At 38.4% G+C, this 11,914-nt stretch overlaps 1 protein-coding gene across 1 annotated transcript; it reads left to right on the top strand.

Moving 5' to 3' along the window:
- The first annotated feature begins 1,101 nt into the window (after positions 1–1,101).
- On the top strand, positions 1,102–11,032 carry LOC116511766 (retinoic acid-induced protein 3-like). The gene is made up of 3 exons (XM_032221951.1): positions 1,102–4,515; positions 7,275–7,324; positions 8,605–11,032. The coding sequence occupies exons 1-3, from the start codon at positions 3,588–3,590 to the stop codon at positions 8,698–8,700; spliced, it is 1,074 nt and encodes a 357-aa protein (XP_032077842.1). The 5' UTR covers positions 1,102–3,587; the 3' UTR covers positions 8,701–11,032.
- Positions 11,033–11,914: the final 882 nt, after the last annotated feature.

Raw genomic sequence — 11,914 nt, 5'->3', positions numbered from 1 at the left:
TAGCACCAATAACTATTAATTTTCCTTTCCATAAACACACAAAGGAAAGCAATCCTGACTTAAAAATCACAATCTACAGATAGGGGATTAATTTTGTGTCAATTCTCTCAACCTTTTTAGAACAACTCTCTTAGCCGCTTAGTTAGATCACACATCTTTCTTTTGAATACCTGAGTAGGTGCTCAGATTAGGAAAGATTAGTATAAATCTATAACTAAACTCTATCTGATCAAAATTTAGCTAAATTACCCATTCCAATAACCCATAGATCCAACACTATTACATGCCAAAATTGTTGGTTCTCCTAAATTTTGTATTCTGAGTGAGAACTGGGAGAAAAAAGGTGCTCTAGCTATAACAAGATGCCTTTTGCAAATCAGACAGAGACTGTATCAAAAACCTAGAATTACAAATGTAAAGACTTGCATTCTAAGGCCAAATTTCACATAAGGAGACTACTTTTGTCACATTAAGGAAACATGAATTTCCAGGGTTTTTTTTTTGGGGGGGGGTGTCACATCCCCTTTCCGCATTGACACAGAATGCACAACAACATATACAGTTCTCTTGATTTCCATCCATAAACAAAATATTCCAATGTAGAGCATAGTAACGTCATCCTCAGTATATTTCCTTTTAGAAGATCTGGTGGGCTAAACAACCTATCTATCCAAGAAGAAAAGAAAGAACCCAACCTTGTTCCCATACTTGCTTACGGAAGGAAGAAAAGGAAATTCCTGAAAAATCTCAGGTACGACCAACTTCTGCTCCAAGACCAAGCAGAACAATGGAGAAAGTAGGAACCTACCTCACAGTCATTTTTGGCACAAAAAATAGCACACAAAGTATTATCTAAGGCTGCGGGATCTCCTTGCCCCACACCCTCTAGGTTTCTCAAGCTCCAGGTGGCAGAAATGATTGGCTAACTGGATCAATGGCAGTAGAGTCTGTTGAGAGGTGAGCCAGTCAAAGATTCCTTCCCCACCCAGCCATCGGACTGACTATCCAGCTGACGTCAGAAATTTGACTTCATCTCTTGGCACTAGAATGTTATATTTATAACAGCACCAGGAGTAGTGGAACTGGAATAGGCGTGCCCAACTCCTTTATCCCCCCTGTTTTCTCTATTTGCTTTTAAAGCTTCTCAGGAGAGTGTGAGAGCAATCCTTAGCTTGTCCATGCAAGGACAGGAAAGCAGCAAGAGCAGAATATTTTTCAAGTGGGCAGTGCAGGCATATTCCTTTGCTGTCGACTACAACTCTTCTTCTTCTCTGACCAGATCACAGTCAGGTAAGTCCATGCCAAAGCTTAATTATGGGAGTACTAAAGTACACTAATTCTAGTAACAGGAATAATAAGGGTGGATCTCTCCCAAGCTTACCAAATACATTTTGTTATATTGCCTCCTTTACCTGATTATGCCTAGTTTAATAGAGATGTAATATAGGTTCAGCAAAGTTTTTAAGAACTTTCCATATTTCAGCTTCTGAAAATCCTTTTAGACTACTGAAAGGATTAATGGATAGAAGAGAGTACTGTCCTAGGGAGACACAGCGGTTCATTCCGGCTCAGCATGAGGTTTTCCACTGATGATATCTAACCAGTTACAGTATTTTCTATTTTATCTTCTTTTTAGACAATTATTGGAAAGGTAAAATATCCTATTTTTCAGAAACTTTTCACTGAGTAGCTTGGATAAGAGAAGCCAGGAAAAGATAGAAGATCTTTTCTAATAGAGAAATCTTTATTAGTCAGATAACTTTGTAGCATTTATTGAAGCCTGGATCTTTCACAGTAATTTTGTTTATGTTTATTTCACAAAATGATCTACAAGGGGAAAAATAGTAGTCCTGGGAGCACAGAGAAGCGTGATGTAGCACCAGTCTCAAGTAAGGAGGTGTCCAGAGTAACACTTATTTGGGGACACCTATACTTGCCAAAAACTTTTCAAGCAGAAACTCTATATGACTTGGGTGCTTGATATCTTTAGGACCATCTTCTCCTGGCAGAACGTTAGACAATCTGGCAAAGAAAAGATGCAGCAGCTCTTCGCCCCTAGAAAGTTTAGGGCTGGGAACCCAGAAAACGGCATGCTTAATGGCAGCCGACTCTCTGTAAACAGATTCCCCTTGGTGATTCGGCTGCCTCTTCCCTTTCTTTCATCTTTTAGAAAGCTTTAGAAGACTTCCCTCTAACACAGGAGTTAGAAAGAGTGAATTTTATGGAAGACTGCAGATTACCCACCTTGATTTTGTTCAAGATTTAACGTTTCAAGCATTTTATATTTTTATTGGGCTTTTAAAAATGCATCATTGTAGACCAACTTCAGTCACTGAAAGAAGTGACATACAATCTTAATAAATAAGTAAACAAATATTCTTTGTTGCCATGTAGTGCCATCAGGATTTTATAGCTCAGATCTTGAGAGTGCGGGAGGTAGTAGATTTAAAGTATAGACACTGATTTGCTTCTGTTAACCAGTTTGCTTTCTATCAATGTATGGCAGAGATCAAACCACACTCCTTTTTAATTAAATGGAGATTTAAAAACCCACCATAATTTGCAGATTGACAATATATTAATTTAACAAAGTTGGGCTGTGGCTTTGGAGAGGATTTGTGTGTGATTGGATTGCGTTATATTCTTCTTATTGTTGTCAGTATTAGCTTACTCAGAACTGTTAGGCTTGTGCTATAGAAATCAGTGGATATCACATTTCCATTTTTCAGTAGATTGCTGCTGAAATTCAGGTAAGGTTTAAAAAAAATCAAGATGTCAGCCATGACCACGTGATTGAAGCCCCACCTGTTTTGTCCAAAGGTCACACTGTAACTGTAACTGCCATTTTTATATTTTGAAATATAAAATATAACACAGGAGCATCTTTGTTTATGGGGTCAATTAGGTTAAAGTGGCAGGTGTAACCAGGTTTTCAAAACCTTGTTCCTTTTTATATGTGTTTTGCATGCATCTCATGCATGTAAAAAAGGGTGTGGCTTTGATTACTTAGGCACGCCTGCCGTTTTTGTTATTTATCTGCCCTGGATGTCTCTGCCCTGCCACTGCCTTCTTTATTTATAGGGGCTGTTGCTGCTGCTCCTTCAGAAAAATAGAGATTATTGTTTACAACAAAGCCCTGGTGCTTGATGGATCGGGTTGTTCTTAAATTATACAGACCCTTGTAGTGTTTTTCCTGCTATTTCTTCTTCAAGGTAGAAAAAATGTGGAGTCCATAAAAAGATGTGCCTCTTTATTACAGTAAGGGCCTTTCCTATGGGATGATTCCTTAATCTAGTTTAACTGACCTATCTCCATTCCATTATTGGATCCAGATTTTACGCCCCAGCATTGTTGCCAATCAAAACAGACGATGGTGGGCTAAGCAAATCAGTGGTCTAACTTGGGATAAGGTCATTTTATATTTTCATGTAAAGTAAATAAGAGTTTTATCTATATAAATTACTTGATTCCTTTTGCAGTAAAATGGCTGATTATCTAACTTGTTCTGTTTTTAAGCATATATTTATAATTCCAAATTTGCCTTATTTCCTACAGGTTTTCTTTTAAGATAAGTCACCTGAAGTGTCATGTCTTCTTCTGAGCCCCCCCAAGGCTGTGGCAACATATCCTCTGACTACTATTTCCTCTGTAACACCAATGTTTATTGGGGGATTATTCTGGAAGCTCTGGCTGTAGCTGGTGTGTTTGTCACAATCATCCTCATTCTGGTGCTTTTTTCCCTTATCTGTAAAACCCAAGACAATGCAAAACGTAGTCTGATCCCAATCCAGTTCCTCTTCCTGTTAGGCACTCTAGGAATTTTTGGGCTCACATTTGGTTTTATCATCAGGCTCAATGAGCACACTGGCCCCACACGTTTCTTCCTTTTTGGGGTCCTCTTTGCCCTCTGCTTTTCCTGCCTTCTGGCTCATGCCTTGGACCTCACCAGGTTGGTGAGAGGAAGACAGCCATTTACAGGACTAGGGTTGCTGATTATGGTCCTTGGTTTGACTGTTGTACAAGTGATTATAGCTGTACAATATGTAGTAGTCAATATCAAAGCCTTGAAGGCTCTACACGATGAGATGGGTGATCACGGACGAAGAGACTTTATTTTAATACTCATCTATGTACTTTTCCTGATATTTCTCCTCTTCATAGTTTCCATGTTTGTGTTTTGTGGCTCATACAAGAGATGGAAGAGGCATGGTATCCACTTATTCTTCACAGCCCTTTTCTCCATAGGCATTTGGGTGGCATGGATTGCTATCCTGATGCATGGTATCAGCGATTTAGGTAAACCATCAGAATGGAACGATCCTCTCCTTGCAGTTGCTCTGATAGCAAATGGCTGGGTTTTCTTGATTCTGTATACAATACCTGAACTCTGTGTCCTCACTGCTCCACGGAAGCCTGGAGATTACCCTCTGGAGACTAATACTTGCCAGCCAAAGGGCCTGAAAAAAACTTATGGAATAGAAAATCAAGGTTATGCTCAGGAAGACAACAGACAAGGTAAGACAACAGCTACTCTCTACTAGAGAGCCGAGGTGGCACAGTGGTTAAATGCAGCACTGCAGGCTACTTCAACTGACTGCAGTTCTGCTGTTCGGCTGTTCAAATCTCACCGGCTCAGGGTTGACTCAGCCTTCCATCCTTCCAAGGTGGGTAAAATGAGGACCCGGATTGTTGTTGGGGGCAATATGCTGACTCTGTAAACTGCTTAGAGAGGGCTGAAAGCCCTATGAAGCGGTATATAAGTCTAACTGCTATTGCTATTGCTACTGCTATTGCTACTATATTCCAATGAAAAGAAAATGCCAGCTGAAAGAAAATAGTTCAAGCAAAAGATTCATAATACTATTCCAAAAGCTAACATTTTTGATGAATAACATATACAGTATACTGATTGATCATTAAGCATTAGTTCAACTTCTGGATGTATTAATAATCTTTAGATATACACAACAAGGTCTTTATTCTACAGTGGATTTATTTGAGATGATGATGACGATGAGGAAGGAGACAAAGAAAACAATAATAAATTAAGCAACTTTATGTAGCTTGATTCATCAAATAAATTACTTAATAATTTTTCAAGTATTAGAAAAACACCATTCTATAACATAATAAAGTATCATTTTTGCTATTTTAATATGCAGTGAAAAGCACATTAAAATTTTATGCAAGGTTTCATCAGTTAAAACCTATCTGCTGATTATTCAGCCAAGGTTTTAATTGAACAATTTATTAATTGAAATATGCAACTTTATTTTTAAAAAATTCTCTGATAAAGTAATCTGTAACCAGAATTGATTTAATTAAAACATTATTTGTTGAACTGCTTGAAAAGCTTTAGTTGAACCTTTTGTTGGCATGAAAAGATAAATTTGTGACAGACACACATTGTGAGTGTCTAAATATTTCATTTGTTTAAAGAGGAGTAAGGATATCTAAAATTGTTCACAAGCATCAATAACAAGGACTTTTTGCAGGAATCTTTTGCAAGAATTACTCATTTCCCTTATTTCAATACATACAAGAAGGTCTTATGAATTGCATACACGCAACAAGAGTTGGACTAAATGAGGAAGATTTTAGATTTATGTATATGCAAGTCCTGCCTCCAATGGGCTTGTCTACTCCTAGAATATCCACCTATCACTATTTAACCTTTTTTTTGCTATAAAATCTTCATAGTTAACTGTTCTGGCCCCCTTCCGTCCTGTAATGAACGCAGACACAGGCTTAGCTGTTTGCCATTCTTTATTCACATCAATTATAATCCTGTTGGCTGAAAGCCAGACACGACTCACTGGCAAGACGTTGGCAGCAACCCAGACTCCAACAGACACGGGAACACAAGGCAGACCAGACAAGGAGTTCTCCAGATTACTACGAATGGTTATGTCCTGCAAAAGGACTCCTCCCAAAGTCTCTTCTTATATACTCTCTTGGGAGAGGCCAAGCCACAACCACCTGGGCTTGATTATCTCTTATGAGTCTGTCTCCATAACTGCTGCCTCCGTTTCTCCGCCCTTCGTTGCCTGGTGTCAGGGACAAACTCCCTTTGATTTTCCCCACTCCATGCCTCAGGTGCTTCCTGGTGGCCAACCAGCCTCTCTGGTCCCTGCTCTGAGTCTGAACCCTGCCCAGGGTCCTCCACATTTTCCATAGCAGACGCATAGGGGTCCTCGCTATTGAGTCCCCTTCGGGGCAAAAAGGCAGCATATAAATTTAATAAATTGAATTGAGTCCATCGGCAGCTCCAATGGCTCCTGCTGAGCCATAACAGTTAACAGTCAACATATCTGTGGTTAGCTGTGATGGCAGAGTGGTTAGAATGCATTATTGCAGGCTATTTTAGCTCATGGCTAAATTCAGGCTAATTTAGCTCATGGCCAGGAGTTCGATCCTGACAGGCTCAAGGTCGACTCAGCCTTCCATACTTCGAAGGTCGGTAAAATGAGGATTGTTAGGGGCAATACGCTGACTCTCTAAACCTTTTAGAGAGGGCTGTAAAGATCTATGAAGCAGTATATAAGTTTAAGTGCTATTGCTATTGCTATTCCAACCTGAGATATGCCTCCCAACCTCTTTGTCATCTCACTCCATTTGATTTGCAGCAAGAAAGAGGTCGAAAGGGACATTTTATACATTAGTTGGCAAGCCCTAGGAATTGGTAAGGTTGATGCTATGGCATCGTGGGGCGGGGAAGGGGAATCCCAGGACTTAGGAAATGGCATATGACTCATTTTGTATGGATGTTACAATATGCATTCTTATAAAGGATGTATCACTCAAGTGGTGATACGTTCTTTATAACTCTTTTAAAGAATAGATTCCAAAAATAGAAATAAAAGAGATTCAAAAATTAATGTGAAATGTCCTTTTTCAACCTAGTGACACCCAGAGGTGTTGAAATGGTACATTTGAAATGTGCTAGGAATTGAGCACCTATAGCAATGGTTACTGGCTTCAAAATGACCGATGTGGCTTTTTTTTATATCACTGCAATGTATGCAATAAATGTCAAAAAGGGCTGGGACTTTGATTGCTCAGTTGTGCCTGTCATTTTGCCTCCTGGGAATTCTGAAACTATTGTACCAATAAATTATTATTTTTTGTTTATTTACTTCAGTGGACATGTGGAGCATGGCAGGTTGGGGAAAGCTGGCATAAGTATTCATGCTAGACATTGTTATTTTGAACCAAACTAAATCTATTTATTTACTGTATACTAATTCTAAAGTTCATTTCTTTCATCGTTCCAGAAGAAAATTCTGACTCATATGTCCCTTATTCAACTCATTTTCAACTGAAGGTAAATTAAACAACTTTTCTTTCATTAGGGTAATAATCAAGTGCTGTAGGAGGAAGGTTTAGCATGTTTAGAAAGTTAAGCATCTGGGGAAAAGGGTGGTATTCATATAGACTTATTAGTTAGTTAGTTAATGTTGCTTTTGATGTGATAACTAGTTATGGTAATAATTTTTGTCAAGATGAACAGTTTCCTGAGCAGAAAAAAGTAAAGTGTTTCTAAAAAGCTTTAAAGTGCTTGTAAAATGCTTGATAAAAATTGATTCTGGGACCTACTACAAGTGATTTGATTAGGCTTATAACAGCAAATAGTTTCCTCAGAATACATTCAAAGGTAAATTGTGATTTCAAAGAGAAATGATACATTTCCTAGTTACAGTTCTTTATATCTAGTGTTACCAGGTAGATCTAGGTTACAAAAGTGTAGGTAGCTACCACATGTAGCTTAGTGTTACTGCATTTTTTTGTCATCCAGATGTTTAGATGCCTAGATATGCCAATCCTACTTATACTTTGAAGAGCTTTCGGTAATAATTTACCAAGCTCAGCATTTTTGTTGTGGTCTCCAAAGTACCAACTAATTCATGATTGCAGAGCAGGCATTGAGTTTGTACTATGGAGGCTATTGAAGGCAACCAAAACCAAGTTAGAAAAAAAGCCACTGAGATCTTTCCTACTCCCTATTGGAGTGGGGTTGATGGAAAAAGGTTGACTGTGCAAATTGTAAGTAAGTGCCATTTCTTATCCCAAAGGTGCTTTTTCAAGAGGCAACTGGACTTTCTGTTTTTACTTTGAAGACGTTTCCCTTTTTTCTTCTCTGAAGAAGCTTCTTGGATGAGAAGTGAAACATCTTCAAAGAAAACCCCAAAAGTCCAGTTGCCTCTTGAAAAAGCACCTTTGGGGCAACCATGACCTGGATGACTGAGAATCTCCATACATGTGCCATTTTCTAGCATACCTGAACAGTCATTAAGGGTATTCTTGGACCTGCTATGAATTTAGTTTCTCTTTAGTTTAGAGATATGCTGTATAAGCTAGCCATCTAGTACAAAGCATTCTACATTTAACCGATTCATGGCTAAATATCTAAGCTCTGTCTTTCCTTTTTGATATTTAATGAGATAGTAAATACTGCCACTATGTCTTTGAAGGAGAAAGGTCCACTCTTTATAGATTACTCAGGTTCCTCACCTCTAGGAGCATAAGAGTGAACTAACAAGAGTCTGCTTTTCGGGATAGATGTTACTTTATAATCTCAAAGTTATATTTCTCTTCCTTTTTCAGGACCTTGAGCCTCAACATGAGTTCTCCATTCCCCGCCCTAAAGCACGGCCCAGTCCATACGAAGAGTATTCTGGAGGGAAAGATATCAAGCAATAGCCTCTCAATGAAGAAGGAGAAGCAACGTTGAGTTGACTGAGGTGTTGGTATAGCGGTGCTTCAGTTTTGCAAAATCAGGGACACTGCTCACATTGCCATGGATGAAGGAAGATTGTTTTCGTTTTCTTCTGTAGGTCTTCTGGCTCAGCACATGTAGCACTTTATACCTCTGAATTCAGTAATGAACCTCTTCCCCCCCCACCCACCGTGCCTTTACACAACTATAACTACCCTCCATCAAATCTTTATTAACTGGGCCTAAACCCCTGATCCATATGTGAGGATGGGAGACTTGAAATGGGATTCTTCCTCTGTGTTTACTGGTTCCCTGTGTAATTTTGATTCTCTCTTCGCATGAGTTCCAAATTGTTCTCTGTGTACGGGGAGCTTAGACCCTGTTTTAGATTTCTCACCATGATGGATTGGGGGGGGGCAGCAAAGTTGGAATGGAAGGACCATTCTTCCCATCAATCAGAACACAGCTGGAGGGGACCTTGGAGATCTTCTAGTCCAACCCCCTGTTCAAGCAGGAGACATTATATAATGATCACATATGGGCTGGTTACCTTGTGAAAATGATGATGTCTCTAAGATCTATCAATATTTTTTTCTCTATCTGTCTGAGCTCACTTTTCCTCAGCAGAGAGATTTATCCCAATGATAGGGGCTGCTGAACATAGACGCCGAGAGCTTTCTGACCATTACTAGTCTCTGAATTAACTGTATTTGCTTATTTATTTTTCTATCTAAAGCACTGAAATTAGGATGATCATCATGATGTTTAAAATGCAATTTCATGACCATCTATTTTCACAAAGGGGGTCTGGTGAAGCAGTCATAACAGGGAGCAGCTTTTGATTTAAGTCTGATTTACCATTTTCCACAGTGTATAATAATAGAAACTATTCATTTGCACCATCATTCTTAGCCTATACTACCTGGGATGAAGGGAGATGACACATCTGGGAAATACTAGACTGGGGAAGTTTGCAACAATGATGTAGGTGAGCCTAGATAGCAAGAACTTCTGAAATGGTTGCAATGGAAGCAATTGACCCTGCAGTATGTGATTCTTGAGAATAAGCCTTATTATATATAACCTTTGCCAATATCTGTTAAAATGTGTAGCAGATACTCTAAGAAGAACAGCAAATGATACGCGCCTTAAAAGTGGTTTATTTTAGAGAGAAATAGAAGGAAAAATCCTTAGCTCAAGTCAGTGACACCAAATCTCTTATGTTGCTTGACTTTTATAGGAGACAGGTGTTTACATTTCCCCACTGAAATCAATGGGAAAACACAAGTATATGGTATTCTGTATTTTGTGGGAAAGCAGTCCAGGATGGTTGCTTATATGCTTTCGTCTGCCTTATGTAATATTTATTTATATAGTTCTTCTGTTACCTTGAATATACACATGTAATAAATATATAAATATATATTATATGTGTTTGTACCTCCTCCTTTTGTAATTCCTTTTCATGTGGTATAGTCTACCAAACAGATGTGCTCTATGCACCTATGATGTACAGAGAGTTCATTATAAGGCCATTAGCATATTTTAGAACATATTATTAAAGATTATCATCCATGGAGCAACTTTGCCTCACCTGAATTTTACAGCTTGCCAAGAAAAATATCTGGGTGATCTTGCTGAAAGCTTTGCTGAATTTAAAATATTATATCCATGGCCATAGCATTCCTCTAATCCACTAGCTCAGTATTTGTAAAAAGAAATTGTAAAAAGAGAGAAAAAGAAGAAGGATACAAAACTAGTTCGACATGCTTTGCTTCTTCAGTGCCATAGAATCACTGGCCGATGCGCATGCGTGCACCAGAAACTGGAAGATCATCTTCCCAGCACGTTCATGCGCACCGGGAAGCTGCTCTTTAGGTTTCTGGCACACACGCTCGTGCTCCCATTTCGGCTGAAAAGGTTCACCAACATTGTCCTATGAGATATGCAGTTTCTGGCTATGGAAAAGTTGTCAGGCCTTAGTTTAAAAGGTGCATTTCCTTTAAAGGCTGTAGGGGAAAAAAAAGGCAGATCACTCTCAGGCATTAAGTCCAAAGGTTTATTTTATCAAGTCGCTACCAGCTACAAATAAATATCCTATAAACTTGCTTAAGCTGCACTGAGATTGCTTTTGATTCAATAAAAATAAACTTGTAAATGTGTGTACCCAAAGCGATACCCTTTTGAACATCAGAAGGCTTATTTCTGAGTAAACGCATTTAACCAGCTAAGCCAGATGCCTGCAGTGATAATCTATTGGCAAATCATGTTACAAATACCGTTGTGAATTGCTTTGAGAATTGACATAGCTAATAAAACTGGTGAAATAAATAAATATTCATGTTCATTTTCTCTTCCTTCTTAACTTGCATTTGGTTTTCCACATTTGCTCTCAGTCTGCAGGATTCTTCCTTCATTGCCCTCTGTGTGGCTTTTTCAGCTTCTCTTTTCATTCATCTTTGTATGAATGTTTGTATCTTTGCAAGTTTGGTGGGTGTAGGGGTGGGGTGGGGTCTTCCACAGGTGTTCTTTCTCCCTCCCCATGTTTAAAATCAACATATTGCTATATGGTAATCAAAGCAAAAGTATGTCTGTTTTTGTTTACCATGGTGATTGCAGGCAGTGTTGCATTATGAAACAAATATTTTCATTACTTTTATTTTAAAGCAAATGGACAGAAAAAGTACACACTTATTTTTGCCTGCCAAGCCAAAATATTTGATAGTGTTTGGCCAGATAATATTAATGGGCAAATCAAATAATCTAGACTGGAATCTTCAAAGAATTCTGATAAGGGCCTTTTGCCAGGTTCTGTCTCTGATAAGATTCAATCATAATTCTCACCTTGGCATTATAAAACTCAGAAGAAACTGCCTGGAACTCCAACTCATATACACCACTTTTTGTATGAATAGTTTTGTGTGTGTACTGGACAGGTATTTTTTAAAAAGTTTTGCTTCTTCAAAAACCTCTGGTGATTATAATACTGCAAACTGAAAACAAATATCATTTCAGAATGACTATATCATATGGGAATCTTGAGAAATATGAAATTAATGTTTAATGGCCGTAATGTATTTAATCATATAATGTTTCTGACATGCAACATGCATTCAAAAGGACTAAAAGTGTTTGGTTGCTGATTTTCATTTATACTCTGTTCGATGCATCTTACTACAGTGTGTTTTGATGGATTCC

Source organism: Thamnophis elegans, chromosome 7, assembly GCF_009769535.1.
Source record: "Thamnophis elegans isolate rThaEle1 chromosome 7, rThaEle1.pri, whole genome shotgun sequence".
NCBI lineage: Eukaryota > Metazoa > Chordata > Lepidosauria > Squamata > Colubridae > Thamnophis > Thamnophis elegans.
The sequence above is the reverse complement of the archived record's forward strand: the minus strand, read 5'-3'. Positions and strand labels throughout refer to the sequence as shown.